Raw genomic sequence first — 20843 nt, forward strand, 5'->3', positions numbered from 1 at the left:
AATGAATCCTAGTCTTGTGTGTGTATGTGTGTGTCACTCACTTCACAATAGTCATTAAAACATTAAACATGTCACCATGACACAAGCAGCGACACGTACACTGACGTCTTCGTGAAGTGTGTGAATGAGGTAAGCGTTTTGATATATTTTCTAACAACGGAATGTTTCAGTTTATGTTCCAATGTTAGCCTGTTAGCTATCCCAGCTAACTTTAGCTTCATGAGCAGCGTCAAGTTAACCTCCGTCACTATTTGACTTCCGGTGTGGTGGGATTCAAAATAAGAGTTGTTACCAGCGATGATTATGTTTTTTTTCCTGTCTTGATCGGTGGCGATCAGTGCTTAAACTGTGAGGTTGGTAGAACAATGGACATTTAGAGACAAACAAATGTACACTTCCATGCAGAATAAATAAATAAATCATATACATTATTAGAAAAAATGTGAAAATGTGTACAGTATAGAAATAAAGTGCTCATTGACATTGGACTATGACAGGCTGTTATATATTTTATGTATTAATTTTATTGCAGCGGACCCTCCCTAACCCATAATACAAATACAAAGATAATAATGTGTTGTGTTGGATGCATTCACTGACTGTATCCTTTCATACCAGCTAATTCTTGCATTTCCTAAACAAAAACAAACAGAACAATATTAACTAAGCTTTTATTTTTGAACGTGATGTTATTGTAGCTCACTTACAGTGACTTGACGCAGGTTATGTTAAAGTTAGCAGCTACAAGAGTACGTTTGTGTGTGTCAGACTGTCTCTCTCTCTCTCTCTCTCTCTCTCTCTGTTCTACTGAGCACTCTGCAGTCTAAATGGTGCATTTATAGTTTGTCATCCAACCAGCCTGAACCAGGTCATGAAACATTCATACAACTTGGCTAATCAGCCTAATGTCAACACACCAAATGACAGCCTTGCAGTGACATCGCCATTGGTGTCACTGAACACATCTAATACTACACTAGTAACTATAGCAATTGTATATCTATTAGGGCTGCAGTAAGGCTACTGTCATACAGTGGTTCTCACCCTTTTCAGGCCATTACCCCCAAAATGAACTATTTTATTTGAACTATAGTTCAATTCACTTCACTGTAATCTGGGGATCCCCCAAAATTCATGTGGGGACTGGGGAGTGTGGACCCCCTAGGGGGTCTCGACTCTCGACCCACAGTTTGAGAACCACTGCTGTAATAGATAGTATAGATGCAAGATGGGTAGATATAAGATATCCTGTGTGTGTGTGTGTGTGTGTGTGTGTGTGTGTGTGTGTGTGTGTGTGTGTGTGTGTGTGTGTGTGTGTGTGTGTGTGTGTGTGTGTGTGTGTGTGTGTGTGTGTGTGTGTGTGTGTGTGTGTGTCACCAGTGTTGTTTTATTGTGAAAAGTCTAGGCAAAATCTCAGAGAAATCATCATTATCCGCTTAGTTATGGTAAATCCTATTAGCCATAATAGTTGATTCTCAAGGAATAACTAACATGCCTCTCCTGTTGTGAGCTTGTAGACCTGCATTTATGTAGGGCATTCCACATTTCGGTGGCTTATATCAGTAGAAAAGAAATCTGGACAAATCTGGGTTGAACGTTATTTGTGGAGCTCCGGAGTCCCTCTGGTGTTTTTAAGCAGTTTGACAGGTACATGGGCATCTTTGTGGGGTAGTGTGTATCTTGTAGACCAGCCCCAGTTTCTTTTTAGTTTGTGACCAACGTTTTCTTTTTTTCCCCTTTTTATTTTTACATTTTACAAAGCAATTAACTGGAAAACAAAACAAAACATGATGACAATGTTATTGGACGTTCTCCAAACCCTGAAGGGAGACAAGAAACAAACAAACTAATCAATCTCGTTGATGCAGAAGTGCAGGTATTCACCCTAACAGAGTTCTGATTTTACCTTCTGGGCCCTACGGTCCTCTAGTCTGACTCATAATGTGGATTCACTGTGAATCCACGTTATTATGAGTCTGGCCAAAGCCAGGCTAGTGAGTTTGCTGTAGGTGTCAGGGCCAAGTAGTGACCAGTGGCGTATCCAGGAATTACGTTTTGGGCAGGCAAGATCATGTGTTAATTGTCGTCTCCCCGCACACAATCGTAGCACTAAAGGTTTTCAAAGAGAAATACCTGCCAGACGAGTAGGATACAAAGGCTGAAAGGCATGCATTTACATTCCAATGGGTGAGTGAGGGTCGCGCTCTACCGCAACGGCCAATCAGCTGTCCATTAATAGTTCTCAGGTCTTGTTTTTGTCTTCTTTTTTTCTCATTGTATGGATTTTGGCCAGGCCAGAAATGGATTTGGACAGGCGGACGCCTGCCCTCGCCTTATTGTAGATACGCCTCTGGTAGTTTATACCAGTTTGTTGGATGTCTGACTCTAGTCTGGAGCCTTGGCCTTTGTGGTGCTATGGTACCATGAGGTGCATGCACAGTCATAGTGACATTGAATGAGTGCTCCAGCCCTCAATGTATTCTTACTGACCACCAGTGAGGAGATCCTGTACAAATATATTGTTCTTTGCTTGCCGTTTTTGATTACTTTAGTTGCCATTTTTTCACTGGAAAGATTTGACTCTAAAATACAACCCAGCAGGTCCTTACCTCTTTTCACTGTCACCCACTTTTACTTTGCAGAGTAAAAGAGTGGGCGGGGGGGTGGGCGGGCGGGCCCCTGAGGATCCCGATCCACAGGTTGAGATCGGGTACAGTACTTAGTAGACTAGTCATTCGTTAGACCAGTCATTAGTCCTACAACCTATCTCAAACCCTCACCCTAACCTCCCACAGGGCAGCACACCTAAACCTAACCATAACCCTCTCCCAACCCTTATGTCTAACCAATGACTAGTCTAAACTGAGTATGCACCCCGTTGAGATCCAGGGCCTTAGTGTTTGCCAGTGAAATTAATGACCCATTGAAAGGCATGCTAGATATAGGTAGAGGTCAGCCCAGTTCTATTAGCCACACAACAGGTGTGGCTAATAGAACTGGTCTGACCTGATAAGTCACGTGAGATGGACCTTCACTCTCTCTCATCCAGGGAATGTCTCTCTGTACTGTACTGTACTGCCCTGAATTATTAAAGCCCTCGTCTCTGGCGACTGATTTGTACACTACATGTAGGCCCTGATCACAATTATTTTGTAATCGGACAATACATTATTTGAGGTGGTATTGTATATACTGTATTGCAGATCTACAAGATCACAATGTGTTATGCTGCATGCCACTTTTTGAGTATACATTTATACAATTGGGCAAATGGGGGCAAATTTTGACCATAGCACATTGTATATTATTGGTCATTATCAGTCATTTCTTTCTATATTTATATTATTTTTCATCCTGTGCAATTTTTATTCACAAAGCCTGAAAGCAAAACAGAAATGCTACATTTTAATCAGTTATTTGTATGACAACATAACTGTCGAGGGCAATTTCATGATGGTGACAGATAGCCATACATCATGCAGTGGCATTCAAGAGGAAATAACTGTTTACGGCTTTACGCCAATGACTGTAAATAAATAGTTAGGCTGGCCGAATGACGATCCCTTGTTCTAAGATGCACATCATGCATATTTTAGTTTGTCTTCTCCGGGCTAAGAGGGACTCGTAGAACAAAGGACACGAGATCAAACATTTGATGAGGAATCTGTCAATCTGAGAATACTTTACTTGACTAAGACTCAACTGGTTTGATTTTTGAGTGGTGGAACCACTCCAAGGAACAGCAATGTCCCTATGTCCTAACCTATGTCCCGATGTTTAGAGTACCAATAGGGGGTGCTGTTGCACCACTCGCTTCAGACTGGTCTTATTTTTAACTCTGCTGGTTTTGTCATTTATTTCCTGGAAAGTTATTTATTTCTGAATAACCTCATATATTATGGGCTCTCATCTGTTACTAATTGTTCTGACTTCTGAGCACAAGAAAAAAATGTTATTTTAATTAGCTTTATTTTTATTTTTTTGTGGTGGTGATTTTTTTGGATAATGTGTGAGAAATACTGAGAAACAGCAAAAACTCAGTGGTGCAGTGAAACCCCAGCCTGGAAATGTTTTTCAAGGGAAATTAATTTTGTGCTTTTTTTTTCTCTCTCTCTCTCTTTAGGACTAAATTAAAACCATGCTGAAGTGGTTTTCTGGAGAAGAAGGAGGGCCTGGCGCTGGAGTAAGTAAAATGAAATGGCTGAATGTAAAACATGACCTTTTGAGTCTATTCCCACTCATGTCTCTGCGTGCGTGAGGGCGTGCTTGTGCGCACGCGGCTACATTAGTTGATTAGTCAGTTGGTCTGCCTTGGCTTGTTGGCACTAGACAGAGCAGACAGGTCAGGGGTCAACCAGTGATCTATTCTAGAGACATTGGAGTGCTGAGCACAGAGCTTTTATACACACACACACACACACACACACACACACACACACACACACACACACACACACACACACACACACACACTTCCTGTTGGGAGGACCACTGCTATAATCCTCCCTCATCCCCAACCTGCCTTAGTGGGCTGCGACTATATCAGTTCTTTTTTAAGATTTTTTTTGTTTTGGGCTTTTGTGCCTTTATTGATAGTTACAGTGAAGACGGACAGGAAAGAGGGAGAGAGAGAAAGGGAGAGACATGCAGCAAAGGTCATCATGAACGGGACTCGAACACACGACACGCTGTCAGGCCAGAGCCTATACGTGGCATGCGCTTGGACCACTAGGCCAGCGGGCGCCCCGCGACTATCGGTTATTGTCTTTATTTTCCAATTAGTCAAATTATCGAGAAGCAAAAAAGGAAGCAGTAAATACATAAATGAATAAAATATATGCTCGCAAAAAAAAAAGTGAACAATATTTTTTTTTTACGTTTTGCCACCACGTGGTTTCCACATGGATTCATTCACTGGGGATCAAGCAGTGGATCATATATTAGCCGAGAGAATCTAGTGGAAAAAAGAAAGAAAAAAAAACATGGAGAAAAACAATGTCCAAAGTCATCTTTGGCGGTGTGGGCTTATAAAAAAAAAAAAAGAATACTGTGGTCACCCTCGTTGCTATGTACTAATCTGGTATGAATGGTTTGAGTTTAATTTAGCATGACATTGTTATGTTGAATGAATGCCGTTCCACCATTTAGCCTGCTGGCTCTGACGGAATGGATTAGAACCTCCAGGCAGGCAGTTTGATCCTTGTTCTCTGTTGGTCCTTGTCATTCTGAAGGGCTCGTTCACATGCTCTTTAGTATCCTGGGTACTCCCACCACTGCTGGCACAATGCTGATTTCACGAATGCCATGAAATGGCAAAATAGTACAGACTAATAGGACTGCATACTGTGTACAAACCGCCGATCAAATAATTGTTGTAATTTAATACATTCAAGCAGACATCAAACTCTCACTCTACTTTTAGCATTTCCAACCACAATGCAGAGGCTTTGGACTCAAGGAGATACAATCTAAGCTGCGGCAGCAAAAACAGATTCTGGATGAGCATTAATTTCAAATTTTCTCATTCAAGATGCAGGATTCATCAACAGACGAGCAAAGTGTGCATTTTTTGGAGAACATATGTCTGCTTTCCTCAATTACTCATTGAGTAATTCAAATGACACTTGTGCGGTTCTTATTGATTGATTGATTGATTGAAATATTTTTTAACAGTTTGCAGAATTACAGTACATTTCAAGCACAAACTCAATACAAAGGCTGTTAACTGTGAGTGGACGACCCAATTAAGCATTACACTTGTTTCCAATAGGGTCCACCATGTTCAATTCATCAAAACCATCATGTCATAGACCCATTAGGGTCTGGCCCCTCCTGTAAACCTTTTACAGTGCAAATTGTACATACAATAGCATTACTAAGCCATTACTAAGCCTACTTAAGTAACGCCTCTTATGCAAACTCCGTGGCTGAAGCTATAGACATTTCCAGAACGTGGCATACACATTGGTAGCAATTTTTTCATAGCTTTGATAGCTTCTCTCAGCAGAAGATTTTAACCAGAAACACAAGGACATCTTCACATGTGTTTTCGGTTCAAATCTGTTGCTGAGCCAATCACATGAAAAAGGAAGCAGGTAGCCTATGTGATGCCATCTTATGAGAAAGGGAACTTCACTTATAAGTTATAAGCCTATAATGAGCCTATCATCACATTAATATGTGTATTGTAATTTGTAATACTGATAAAAATGTCAGCCTTTCTTGTAGAAGGTACATGCCAGCAGTCTACTGTCCCTTGTGTCCCCCCACACAAGGGACAGTAGACTGCTGGCATGTATACTGGGGGATTTATAGAATCCTTAGAAACACAACGTTTTACCAGATTTCCTTGAGGCCTATTCATACTCCAGTTTTAGGTGATAAGATATCACCTAAATTCCTAAAACCTTATCACCGTGGTGAGTCGCTTACCACTGCGGCGGGAAGTCATGTTGTAGTTTTCAGGGTCACTTTTATCACCTAAAACTGGAGTATGAATGAATAGGCCTTTAGTCTAAATCAGAGTACAGTTGCAGTGTCCTGTTAAACGTACTGTATGTAGCGTTGAATCTAATCCTGTCATCTCTGTCCATCTGATCCCTCTTGTACACATCCCCTCCTGTCCAACCTGTCTGTCTGTCTGTCTGTCTGTCTGTCTGTCTGTCTGTCTGTCTGTCTGTCTGTCTGTCTGTCTGTCTGTCTGTCTGTCTGTCTGTCTGTCAGGCGCCAGGCTCTCCCCAGGGGTCAGCGGCGGTGGCCAGTGGTGAGGTGGCTCTGACCGAAGCGGCGGAGCGCCTGGCTCAGACCGAGCTGCTGGTCACTCAGCTGAAGGAGATGATCAGAGAGAGAGACGCTGCGCTGCGCTCCAAGGATGACCAGCTCAAGGTGAGGCCACCTTCTTTTTTTTTTATTGTTTTATCCGGTACCAATTGCATAATCTGTAATCCTTGGCGCTACTCTCCCTCTGCCAACCTGGGGAGCTTCCTTCAATGCATGAGGAGTGAGCAGGCCGCTTCTCATCACCTGACAGGGGGTAGTTTTCGGTAGGACGTAGCGCATGGATGGAACGCTCTTAGTGTCAACGTTTGGTGGTGTTTTGAACAGCTACAATGTGCGTCTCGGTGTTGCATGGTGGGTGGAGGTGCTATAACAGGTGTATAAGGAGGGCTGTAATGTACAGTACAGTAATGTACATCTCGGTGTTGCATTGTGGGTAGCCTCGGAAACCCAGACGTTTTTATTTCCAGGGAGAAAAAAAAGTCTGGGTCAGAGTCCACTTCAAGTCGGCATAGAGTAGCGTAAACATCACTCACTCTCTGCTGATTTCTGATCGTCTGCACCTTTGTTAAATTGACACACACGCACACACATACACACACACACACTCCTCTCTCTCTCTCTGTCGCTCTAATTAATCTCATGTCTAGCAGCTGCGCATAGTTTCTCCCGGCGGATCCTGCCGGGAGCTGCCTATGCCATAAAAAGCATAGATGAGTTCCAGGCTACATTGCGGGTGGAGGTGCTAACAGGTGCAGAAGGGGGCTGTGGAGTTTTGAAGAGCTACTAATGTGTGTCTCTGTGTTGAATTGTGGGTGGGGTTGCCAACAGGTGGAGAAGGAGGGCTGTGAGGCCAAGCTATCCAAGCTCCGTCTGCAGAACAAGGCCAAGGTGACCTCCCTCACCGCCCAACTGGAGGAGTTGAAGAGACTGCAGGGAGGCCAGGACACACCCACCCACACTAGAAAGGTACATGCATACACCCCCATCCACCCACACTAAAAAGGTACATGCATACACCCCCACCCACCCACACTAGAAAGGTACATGCATACACCCCCACCCACCCACACTAGAAAGGTACATGCATACACCCCCACCCACCCACACTAGAAAGGTACATGCATACACCCCCACCCACCCACACTAGAAAGGTACATGCATACACCCCCACCCACCCACACTAGAAAGGTACATGCATACACCCCCACCCACCCACACTAGAAAGGTACATGCATACACCCCCACCCACCCACACTAGAAAGGTACACCCCCACCCACACTAGAAAGGTACATGCATACCCACCCACCCACACTAGAAAGGTACATGCATACACCCCCACCCACCCACACTAGAAAGGTACACCCCCACCCACACTAGAAAGGTACATGCATACCCACCCACCCACACTAGAAAGGTACATGCATACACACCCACCCACCCACACTAGAAAGGTACATGCATACACCCCCACCCACCCACACTAGAGAGAACTATGAGAACGTGAACAGCTAGTAACTTGTTACCATGGAAATGGATCATATACAACCACTTCGTAACATTGGTGAACTTCGAGACTCTCGAGAGTGGTGAGTGAAGAACAAGTACTATACATAGCCGATCAGCACAACTCAATACAAAGAGTAAGACTGTTACTTGACAGGGTCAACCATTTTCAGTTAATCAGAGAACGGATGGCAGGTGGTTGCGGATTTATACATTGGAATAATTAATGTGGTCAGATAACGGGTGGATTATTTATTAATATGCACACGCTCATCTGCAGGTCTCTAATACATACACCCCCATCCACCCACACTAGAAAGGTACATGCATGCATACATGTATAAATGCATAAATGCATTCACTCCCCACACGCACACTTGTCTATGACGTCCGTTGAACATTTGTTGCTGTGTGGCCTCCCTCCCTCCAGGGTGCAGCAGATGGAGGCGACCAGGCCAGTCGAGGGAAGATTGTCCTGCTGAAGAAGAAAGTATCGGAGCTGGAGCAGGAGCTGGGTCACAGAGAAGAAGACCTGGAGGCCAAGGTATGCCATATGCATGGCTGTGTTCTATAATTAGATGCCCGTGTACGGCACAGTACGGTGTACGTGAGTGCATGCTAGAACGTGTCCCCTAACAGAAGCGTAGCGTCTGATGGGCAGCCCAGTCAATGGAGCTCTTGCCTAGGCTAGGCATGAACCATATCACGTGTGTGTGTGTGTGTGTGTGTGTGTGTGTGTGTGTGTGTGTGTGTGTGTGTGTGTGTGTGTGTGTGTGTGTGTGTGTGTGTGTGTGTGTGTGTGTGTGTGTGTGTGTGTGTGTGTGTGTGTGTGTGTGTGTGTGTGTGTGTGTGTGTGTGTGTGATGGCTGGTAGAGTGTGTTGTTACTGTTGTTTTATGGTTGTTTGAATTAATTTGTCACGAGTTGTCTACTTTTGTGTGTTTGTATACTAGAAAAAGCCCCTCGGGGCACAGGTCTCCACCAGGGCAGGTCAGGTTGTGCCCTCCTGGTGGCGCTATAATAGGCCAATGTGAAAAGGGTGCCATTTGTTCTTATGCCTTTGACGGTGGCGGAGATTAGCTGGTATCGGACGGACGGACACACACAAGGACACACGGACAACGGACAGAGTGGAAAACATACTCTCCCCATGCCTTCGGCCTGGTGGAAACAATAAAGGCATAGGAGTGGGTGTGATGATATGAACAACAAGGCTATATGGCAAACCTATTCAATGACTTATATGAGTTTCCTCATTTATAGATGTCGGCCTCCAGAAAGCCATTCTTCAGTTGTAAATAATAGCAGCTCATCCGGTGGGGAAGTTCACATTTAGCTGTGAGCTGCTCTTTGGCTCTTTTGTGAGTCAGCTGATAATAAATAAGGAGTGTGCTCTTGGCAGGAATGCATGGAATGGGGTAACGTTATCACTGAACAACAGGTAGTTGTTCTAAATGACTTCCTCCACACGGGAAGGGGAGCTTTTATGGTTTTCTAGCCTGCAGAATTCCCCCAGGAATCCCTTGATAAACAGAGAGACAGGACAGGACCAGCAGGCTTTACAATGTTATTGAGTCTGTACCCTGGGTTGGCTCCAACAATGTCCGTTTGCTTGCTACCAGTAACCCAGTTCCGTCTCTCCCCACCTTGTCTGTGACTTTATTTTTTGACACACATATATTCAGAGACCCATTGCAGAAAGTTAGTAGTAGTACCTGTATCTGAGCTCAATTATGCGTTTTGTTCTGTTACTGTGACAAAAAAACATGTTCATTGAAAACGTTGAGGAATGATTTATTTATCCTCCAAGGATTAATACCAGGTTTCATTTTGATCTAAATCTCAGAGGAAGGAGGTAGAGAGCCAGCGGCAGCGCGGTGAGGAGATGGACGCCATGTTGGCGGACAGGGACAGGAAGCTGTCAGAGAAGGAGGACTACATCATTCACCTGCAGACCGCCTTGGCAGGAGACCAGCCCCTCCCCCCTGCACCACAGCAACAGGTACAGTAGGAACACACTGGTTATATTCGTTTTTATTTGTATTTAGTTTTGACATTTTGTCTACAGTTTCAGCTTAGCTTTAAAGTTTACATTTTTTTTTATAGGCTTTTGAAGTTTTAGTTTGGTGTTCATTATCAGTTTTAGTATTTTGTTTTTATTAACTTCATAGAGAAATGGTCGCTGTGTGAATATGGTTAATATAAAAGGCAAAAATTGTGAAAATAGAATATCTACAAGCTCACAACGATGTGTCCCCGACTCCCCATCCTTGATTAATGTCCCCCCTCTGTGTCTCCATCCAACCATCCCTCCCACCCATCTCTCCCACCCAAAACTCCCACCCCCACCCATTTCTCCCTCCCATCCCTCCCACCCATCTCTCACTCCCACCCATCTCTCACTCCCTCCCTCCAGGTGGACAGTGGGGACAGTGGCTCCATGCAGGAACTCCAGGTCTTGATCCAGAACCTGACCAAGAAGGTTGGAGAGGCAGAAGAGCGCTACAGCCTCCTGCAGGAGCAGACGGACAGCCTGAAGGCCCTGCTGCTCACAGAAAAGGAGCAGTACACCCAGAAGGAGAACATGTACAAGCAGAACGTATGTCCCATCCAATACACCATGCACACTACAGTTAGTCATTTACACCTTCAAAACATTTGTAAACATCTGGTTTGTTATATTTGCCCTGTGAACTGTAGTGCTGCACGAGTATTGCTTAAATGTGAAACTCGATTCTCCTCCACAACAATTGAGATCACGATTATCACACGATTCAAAACATTTTCCATGAAAATATGTCTTTCTTTAGTCTGTAGTTGCTGAGCATTACTACATTCAAAATGTGGCACCTTGAGCCAACTATTGTGGCTTTAAACAGACAACATCAAAGTGCATGACTTAAACCTTTCTTCTAAAACGGTTAGTCCCAATACTTGATTCTGATTGGCTGGTTACCGTCACGTGAGCGTTGTAAATCTCACCGATAATCCACACGTTCATCATCAAGCGCCTCCTATTCCCCCGTCACACTGGCGGACTAAAAACAAGGAAGTGTTGCTCGCTCTGGTGGGCGCAAAGCATAGCTACTTTTGTGAATTTAATAGTTTTATTAGGTTAATATTGCTGTTTATAACCGTTTTAGAAAAGCAATAAGCCACGCGAGGCCCCAGTTTACCGTTGATTTTATAATGTGAGACACGAGTGTGAGTCACCCTAGTGACTCGATCCAAAGTGTTAATTTGAGGGACAGAAGTATCACTTGTGTGGGACGGGACGGGACGGTGCGGGGTAGCAACTTATTACTTAAAACCTTTGATTCTAACATGTAAACAAAATGAAATAAGAAGGTTGCCTCTTATATCCATTCTGGAAAGTTATGCAAATTCTGGCATATTTTCATATAATGCTCAGATTAGGAGCCCAAATTTGGAGCTCTGGCTCATGGACTTCCGACTTATTTTGGTATTGCCATTAACACCTGAATGCAGCCTGACTACTGACCAGTAATGTAAACCAACCAGAATCTCAACTGAGAATACAGGTTCTGTTTCAAGCTCTGTCTATAAAGAGACACAATTTTAGCCTGGCTAATAAGCCAGACTCAAATCACACCGTCGTGTGGTATTTGAGTCTGGAGATGCTGTGTATGGATCTTGTATCCCGGGGGACGGGTTCAAACATTTTCTCTTTGACGCAATTGGTCAGAGCTACTGTCAGTCAAAGGTCTCAAGCATAGAGACACACGGGGACTACAAATTTCACGCCCCCAAATGAGACAGCGGTCCCACTTCTGGTCCGTTTCAACTGTGTACTGCAGCTGCCAATGCAATCCCTATGAGAGGCATCATTAAATACCCTAATTTCACTGGTTCATTACTGAGGCTATAGCAATTTTTTGTGTGTTCTAATAAAGATATTGATTTTTCGTTTTCAATGTCACATACCTGCCATCTCAATATACATCCTACATGTACTATAATATACTCCATCAGTTTGTGAAAAGTGCTAGCATTGTAAATCTCAAGTCAAAGTGGTCGCACGGTATATACGTCACGGTTGCATCCCTTGAGGTTTTCAATACCCAGATATATTTGTTGTATTTCGTTTTATATGCTATGTATTTGTTGAAAATGATCTAAACAGCTTCTTGCAAGACTATTATTAATACTCATCTGGAGAATTCACTAGGTAGTTGAAAATGTCAGGATGTCACTCCTCCATTTAGCTGGGTTATTTTCCCATGCAACTATTCAGCAAAGTTAATTATACAACAAGTTGACAGCGGTAAAACACACCGTCGGAGCTCCGTGGTAGGTAGAACATATAAAGTAAGCCTGTGACATGTTCAAAATATAGACATGAATAACAAAGTCAGTCTGGACTCGGGATCGGGATGTATATTGAGAATTCCACTCTTCAAAGTCGGCGCTCTTAGCCTCGTAAAGGCAGTGACGTCCCTTAAAAGCGACAGGTTCTCTGTCTGCCGTCTCCCCTTTGCTCCGTTAACATTATGGGTAACTCATTCAAGTGGTAAATTAAATGTGAAATATATCCTCTATTGAGAAAACAACAATATATGTTGACAAAGACACTTCATACATTTGGAAACATATTTTTATTCAATTCAATATAGTCTTCAGTTAATTTCATATTATTTTAAAAGTAGGCTAACTACAGTTGAATTTCAATGGACTTCTATGGGCTGGCCTGCAGTAACGGACCAGAAGTGGGGACGCTGTCTCATTTGGGGGCGTGACATTTGTAGTCCCTGTGTGTCTCTATAGAACGTCACTGTACCAAAGCCCGCCCATATTGCATACCGTGTCCCGATTGGCCACACCAGTTCTCTGGTGTAGGAAATGGGCTTACAATTGAGCCTCTCCAGACCATAATCCGCCGGCAGGCAATTTGTTTTTTGCCAACGGCTGATTCGGGCTGGCTTATTAGCCAGGCTAACACAATTTGGCCATGCAGTTCAACTCACCCTGAGCCACTATTACATAGACTTCATAGACAAGCACTTACCTGTTGTTCTGTAGCTGCTGATGCCCTTTTAGGATGACCAGAATCAAATCCAAACTGTTCATTTGAGGGACAGAAGTATTTGTGTGGGGACGGGGCGGCGTTAGCAACTTATTACTCAAATGCGTTGATGTCATATTCGACCATAGGCCTAATAATGATCATTTTATTATTAAACCCCTCTGATCTCACATTTGGTTTTAAATGCAAATTTTGGTCATGGGTAGTATGGCTGACTTGGTACCGTAGCCCTAGGGGATATTTATCATGTTATTTTAACAGACTTATTAATAGTAGGCTACATTTTGCAGGAAAGAGGCAATGAGAGCTTTACAACAGAAAGCCAACTATTAGGGGACTATAGCGGGCATTTGAACACTGCTAGTCACAATGTGGGACATGGTCTCAATTTGTGGGACGCCTGAAAAGTCCTGGCAATGAGGGACTGTCCCACACAAAGGGGGACATCTGGTCACCCTATCTCTAACCCTCTCACCCATTATAAAATCCACAGTAAACTGAGACCTCTTGTGGTTTATTGCTTTATTAATGTCTCTCTCTCTCTTGTAGCAAAATCGCAAGTAAAATTAATTGGACAGCTAACTAGTGCTGGACGATTCTTACTCAAACATAGGTGTCTGAATCTAGATTGATATTTTGATTAATCGTGCAGCACTAGTAAACTGACAAATATCAGATAAACATATTTTAGTTACCGGTAAATAATTAGGTAGCCTACAATCCAATATCCATAAGGTGTTTGTTATCAGTCGATACCACCTCAGGCTGTTTTTAGCATCCGAGGGGAGCAGACGGCTGACCGGATGTTGACATGTTTTTACAATGCACTGTTGAAACTGTCTTTTTTAGTGACCTGTGTTTGGGGAAACACTGACTCTACAACATATCTATGACATATGATTTCAAATTTTCAGCCCGATCACAGCCCCACTGAGTTCAATTATACAATTAAAGTGAAATATTTCCCCACACAACATATGTGGTCAGGGCCAGCGGTTTGTGAGATTAGCTCTGGACACTTCTTTGTACAAAGTAGCACTTAATTTCTAATTACTCTGCCTGCAGCAAGGTAATCAGTTGTTTGCTCTGTTTGTGTGTTTGTCTTTAGTAGAAGAACAAATGACTGAAACTTAGAGAATGTAGAGAATGATCTTGATCTTTAAAAAAAATCTTGTTAGATCCAGACCTTCAAGGACATCATCCTGGAGAAAGACAACCAACTGACAGAGCTCAACCAGCAGCATGAACAGGAGCTGTTCAGGCTGGCTGCCAAGTCTGACGCCAGTGCTGACCTGGAGCAGGTACAGATGGGGGTCCGCGGCCAAATACACATTCGTTTAGGGGTCCTTGACATGAAATAGTTTGAGAACCACTGACTGCACTAGGCAACATCAGTGTGGATAACTGCTAGATATTAATGAATTGATTCTTAGCCACTGCCAGTGTTTTTCAGTGTAACCATTATTTTGAAGGCCCACAGGGACACGAGACATGAACTCGAAAATACACCCAGAAAATACATTTTGTAAATGCGATCATCGTTTTTTTTGTTCTGGGCTGTTGAATAAAGCTTGTTTTGACCAAAAATGCAATCAGAGAATAATCAGAGATGAATGCATTTTTTTCTCCAAATCTGATAACGTGGAGGTGAATGGCAGGCAAAAATTCCGGACGGGAACATTTCGGAGGTGAACATTTAAAGGTGTAGTGAAATGAAAATGACGTTTTTCACACTTTTAGACCATATCCATGGTCATCATATGGGCATACCTAACAATGGATGCCAAAAAAATGGGCAAATTCTCATTTTTGTGTGTTTTTATATCAAAAGTCCATACAAATATTGTTTTATTACTTCCTGAAAATGAAAACGTGCTGCGTGATGACGTGTCGAGGCCCACATCGATACAAGCCAATAAAAATGAAGCTCACCCGTTTAATTCCCCATATGTGCGCATCCATGCAGCACAGCTGCTATTGATTACAGAAATCCTCCGTTTTTATTCCCATTCAAGATAACATCCAGACAGTGTATTACTCGGTTTCAACTTAATCATCACGCTAAAATATGTATCTGAAAACATTATAGGGTAGAAATAAGCCACATAACGGTAAACTGGTAAAGCTGGCCGTCTATCTGATTTGTAAACAAACACATACCATGCTGCTGCGTATAGCATAGCAACCGCCCCTAGCTACCGTCCCATCGCCTGAAGGGATGCAACGCTCTGATTGGTTCAGAAACTTCAGACCAGTGTTTCAACTTGAAACCGTTTGAAACTTGAAAATAAAGGTCCACCATTTCCGTTGCACTGCACCTTTAATGTTCACCTCCGGTTCATTTCCTGTTTTGTCCGTGGTGTGACCTATCATAAACCACTGAGAAGACCACTTGACGGAGATCTCTGTCATAGGCGGTAAAGCGTTGGATTAGACTTGACTGAGATCTCTTCTCAACTGCAGGGAATGTGTTAACAATTAACATACTTGTATGAACTTTGTTGCCCTCTCTCCACAGCTGCTGAAGGCTCTGAAGCAGAAGCTCCATGAGAAGGAGGAGGTGCTGCAGGGTAAAAACCAGGTGGTTGACGTTCTGCAGGGCGAGGTGGACGGCAGAGACCAACAGATCAAGGTTTGACAAAACACCTGACCTGACTACCTGTCGTTCCCATTAGTAGCTATTCCATCTTTATTCTGGGACTCCACTTCAGTACAGTCACATCATTCACAGGTTTTTGCAGCCCTTCTTTTCTCACCATAAGAGACCTCATGATGTCCTTATTGTATTTATTTTTTCGCACCACAGACCTTATGTTGTCCTTATTGATATAATTTTCTTTCCATTTATTTTGACTAGTGCCGCAACTTCTTCTTAGTAATTATTCTATAGATAATGTTTTTGATTAATCAAATAATCAAGAATCCTTTTGAAATCCTTCATGAAAAGTTTCTAATCGACTAAATTGGTTTGGCTAATCCCTATTTAATAGTCCATTGTACACTGGTGTCATACAAGTGTATACTGAAAATAGCATGCTCAACGCATCGCATTGCAACGCGCTGTGAGCGTGTAGATCGGCTATTTTCACTATTTAGAATTTATCTTATTACTTATCTTTCACAAATAATCAATTCAGTCAGTCTGATTGCAGTGCCTAATTTGAACGATCTCTTCTCTCTTTGCATTCTCCCTCACAGGAGCTGTAGTAGTGAGCGTGTGTCCTTTGCATTATTTTCCTCTATATTTGAACATTCTCCTCCTTTTACAGGAGCTGTCCGAGCGTGTGACCTGATATAATATTTACCTCTGTATTTGAACATTCTCCTCTTCTTTTTCCAGGAGCTATCCGAGCGTGTGACCTGATATAATATTTACCTCTGTATTTGAACATTCTCCTCATTTTACAGGAGCTGTCCGAGCGTGTGACATGATATAATATTTACCTCTGTATTTGAACATTCTCCTCCTTTTACAGGAGCTGTCCGAGCGTGTGACATGATATAATATTTACCTCTGTATTTGAACATTCTCCTCCTTTTACAGGAGCTGTCCGAGCGTGTGACATGATATAATATTTACCTCTGTATTTGAACATTCTCCTCTTCTTTTTCCAGGAGCTATCGGAGCGCGTGCGGCGGCTGCAGGTGGAGCGGGAGAGCCTGGAGTCCAAAATGGAGGCGGAGAAGCATGTGATGCGGGCGCAGCTCCGCGACCTGATGTCAAAGCAGCAGGCGGAGGTGAGCCGCCTGGCGGAGCAGCACCAGGCCCAGATGGACCAGACCCAGCAGGACCTCCTGGGCCAGCTGGAGGAGATGAGGAGGAGGACCTCCACCTCCAGTCCCACCACCACCCACCAGCCAGCCGCAGGAGACACGGCCATGGACCCAGCCTCCGCCCAGAGGCTTGCTGAGCTGGAAGGTAAAAGCGGGAGTACGCGTGGAGCATGTGTTCCCCCCGGGTGTTTAGTTCAGTGGTTCTCAACATGTTTTCATGTCAAGGACTGCTAAATTAATGTGTATTTGGCCACGGACCCCCATCTGAGAATAGTCACAAATATTTAAAAAATTTCTGAATATTTCCACGATTTTTTAGAAAATAGTTGTTACAGATTTTGACATATGGACAGGTTTGCTGAGGAAACCACTTTGAAAACCCCTGCAAAACCCAGGCTACTGCATTAGACCACAGACCGCCATAACTTCCCATGTAGCGAATGGGAATGTAACAAATAGAACCAAATGGACCCGTTCATTTGGTTCTATTTGTTACACTCTGTGTTACAGCCCCATAAAGGGCCCATTTGGTTCCTAACTATCACATCATTTAGCTGGGGACCCCCAGGAACTCCCCTCAAGGACCCCAGGGAGTCCCCGAACACCACTTTGAGAAGCACCGGTTCAGTTAGTAATGAAGGGATAGCACTTCACTCGGTTTCTACCGTATCTTCATATAATTGGTCCTCCTCATTAATTAATTTTCGCACAATAAAAAAAACGTAACAACCGTTACAAAGGTAACAACAGTTACATACAAGTGATGTCATCAGATTTTCCCATCTGTCCATGTTCATGTAAATCCCCTTTTCTCTTTTTGTTTCCAGCCCAAGTGAAACAAAAAACAGACGAGGCCAGCAAGTCAGAGGCCAAGTTCCTGAAAACCAAAGCGTGGTCCAAGACTCGAATAAGACAGCTGGAGGAAGAGCTGAGGAAGAGCCAGGTTAGATGACAAACGTTGAACTATTTATTAACAAGTCTTCTGATGTGGAATGCAGTATTTTAGACCACTCAGGAAAAACAAACTGTGATCTAACTTTATATTGAGTTCATCGGGTAGGAAAATTTTTTTGTCCAATCTGTACTGTAAAGTATGTTAATAGAATATAACTTATACAATATCTATACAATCTGTATGGTAGAGCTTTAATGTACAGTATATAAATATATACTATAAAGGGTGTCACTTGACAACAGGTCTTCAAGCTCTAACGATGCATCCCATTGTAGATCTGTTATTTTTGGCGAGCAACAGTGCCATACTAAGGATTATACATTGGGTGTAAAGCGACTGCCTGGAGAGCCATTTGAATGAGCCGTTTACCCTGAAACTCCTTTTAGGGTGGAGGTGTGCCCCCAGACGTGACCGCCCTGAGGAGCCGAGTCACGGAGCTGGAGGAGGAGAGAGAGGAGAGCATGTGGAAACTGGAGCAGTACGACGAGCTGAAGGCCAAGAACGGTACCATGATGCAACGTGATGACGTTATGTGTTGTTAGTAGGGTTGGGCGATATGGAAAAATATATCACCACAATATTTTGTCAAGCAGTATCACGATGCATATTATTATATAATATTATTTCATGTGGTTTTTAAGGTTATTGTTACTTAACAGTACAACCATCTAGAAGGTAACACAAATTAAAAGAAAAAGGAGTAACAGAACATTTAGAACTAAATACGTATTCATTTTGGCTAATAGCCTAGTAGCCAAAAAGTGAACCCGGACATGTTGAGTACACCAACATTTTATGTTAGAAATGTTTAGTATGGGTCCCCAGCATGTAGAAACTGCCGGATGCTAACTTGCATATGTTGAGCAATTTTCATAATTGACATAATATGTGACCATACCATTAACAACCTATAGAAGGCAAAATATTAAAAATTTCATTATGCTTTATCTAGCATGTGATGTGTCAAACTAGGGGGTTTTCATGATGCTGAATCCATTCCAAGCATTCGTTTTGCAAAAAAACCCTCATTGTGCTTAAAACGGCCATGCCCACTTGTAATTGGTATGGATGGACATATTATGCCAATTATGAAAATTGCTCAACATATGCAAGTTAGCATCCGGCAGTTTCTACATGCTGGGGATCCATACTAAACATTTCTAACATAAAACCTTGGTGTACTCAACATGTCCGGGTTCACAATGGGGCTTTATGGGCTGGCTACTAGACTATAACGAAACCGTCGTTCTACAAAATTATAAATTATGGTATAGAACTCCAAATCATAGAATACGATACAATATCTCTGAAAAGGCATATCGTGGAGACATTTTATCACAATACAATATTTATCATCCTATGGGGTACAGGTTTTAGTTTAGACATACTATTTGTCCAACTGTCATTAGACTGACAACCTACCTCAAACCCTAACCTAACCCTAAGCGCAAGCACGGCCCGGGAGCAGTGCATGTTTGTCCACATGTCGGTCCGTTGGTGTGTCTAATCTGGTGCATCCCACCATATCGCCCACCCCTAGTTGTTAGAACTAGACCATGCTGCAATGTGATGACATTGATGTGTTAGCATTGTTTACTTGGGTCTTAAAATGAACATCCCTTGGTTAGAGCTGGTTAAGTGAAAATGTATTGTGTGTCATTGTACTGCTCTCCTGGCTTTATGTCTAGGGTTGTCCCGATCTGATCACGTGATCGGAAATCGTGGCTTTTCGTCATTTTCAAATGATCAGAATCTGGAGCAAAAAACGTTATCGAGACATCCCTAGTACTATCAATATTATATCAATATTATAAGAAAATGCAATTCATTATATCCATATCTTGATAATAGACTGGACAATCACAAACAATAGGCTGTGATTTTGGATATCGTGTGATATTATGGCATAAAAATCGGTATCGGAAGATACTCAAAATCAAATAATCGGATCGGGAGCAAAAAAACCTGATCGGGACATCCCTATTTATGTCTACATTGTTTTTATATTGATGTATTTTTCTCTCTAGATCTCCTGGAGGCCAAGTTGGTGGTTTATGAGGAGCAACAGAGGACTCTGCAGACTGAGCTGGAGCAGGTCACCAAGAGAGCTGCCTCACAGGTCAGCAGCACGTAACATCACATAGACTTGATTTCTAGAGTGATGTGCCACGGTTGGAACACACGCTCATCTCTGCCTCTCTGACATCATCAGGCCAGCGAGTCGGGCAGCGCCGACGACACCCAGAGCCATGTGCTGGAGTGGCAAGAGATGGTGTCTGGGGCGGTGAGCGCACCAGACCGCAAGGCGGCCATGTCTCTGAGACTCAACCACATGGAGGAGGAGAGAGAGGGTAAGACAATAGAGTAGAACTGACCATGCTGTACCATCTATACAGCCTGACAGAGAACTCTCTGGCTTCACTGGCTTAACACATTTCATGCAGGAGGATGCAGAGTCCTTAATGCAGATCAAATGAGCTATTAGCCACGCTTCTACCACCCCCTAGTGGTCAAAGAGTAAAAGCCAGTTCAGATCAAAGATTTGCAACGATGCCAGATTAAACTGGCAACTGGCTGCAAAATAATGAAAAGAATCAGACGCATGATGAAACCGTTCTATTCAGAAGGTTTTAGACAAAACATTGCACATCAAAGCAGCAAGTTAAATTGTTTTTGAGAGGTTAAAACACACGCGCGCACGTGCACGCACGTGCACAAACACAAGATTAAGAGTCACATGGAAAGGTGGACATTCCAGGTTAAAGTCTAATCGAAGGAGTTCTATTA

General features: G+C 43.1%; 1 protein-coding gene across 5 annotated transcripts in view; it reads left to right on the plus strand.

The window, feature by feature from the left end:
* LOC306920761 (uncharacterized protein) overlaps nt 1-20843 on the plus strand; it is a 52343-nt gene continuing 31500 nt past the window's right edge. For all 5 annotated transcript variants that reach the window (XM_079497624.1, XM_079497622.1, XM_079497625.1 and 2 more), the window contains exons 1-14: nt 1-129; nt 4124-4183; nt 6724-6885; nt 7609-7746; nt 8715-8828; nt 10130-10285; nt 10700-10882; nt 14506-14628; nt 15846-15959; nt 16943-17246; nt 17929-18044; nt 18443-18560; nt 20084-20175; nt 20269-20407. In XM_079497624.1, the coding sequence (XP_079353750.1) occupies nt 4139-4183; nt 6724-6885; nt 7609-7746; nt 8715-8828; nt 10130-10285; nt 10700-10882; nt 14506-14628; nt 15846-15959; nt 16943-17246; nt 17929-18044; nt 18443-18560; nt 20084-20175; nt 20269-20407 (1804 nt within the window). In that variant the 5' untranslated portion in view covers nt 1-129; nt 4124-4138. The remainder of the gene's footprint in view (nt 130-4123; nt 4184-6723; nt 6886-7608; nt 7747-8714; nt 8829-10129; nt 10286-10699; nt 10883-14505; nt 14629-15845; nt 15960-16942; nt 17247-17928; nt 18045-18442; nt 18561-20083; nt 20176-20268; nt 20408-20843) is intronic.

Source organism: Electrona antarctica (assembly GCF_951216825.1).
Source record: "Electrona antarctica genome assembly, chromosome: 3".
NCBI lineage: Eukaryota > Metazoa > Chordata > Actinopteri > Myctophiformes > Myctophidae > Electrona > Electrona antarctica.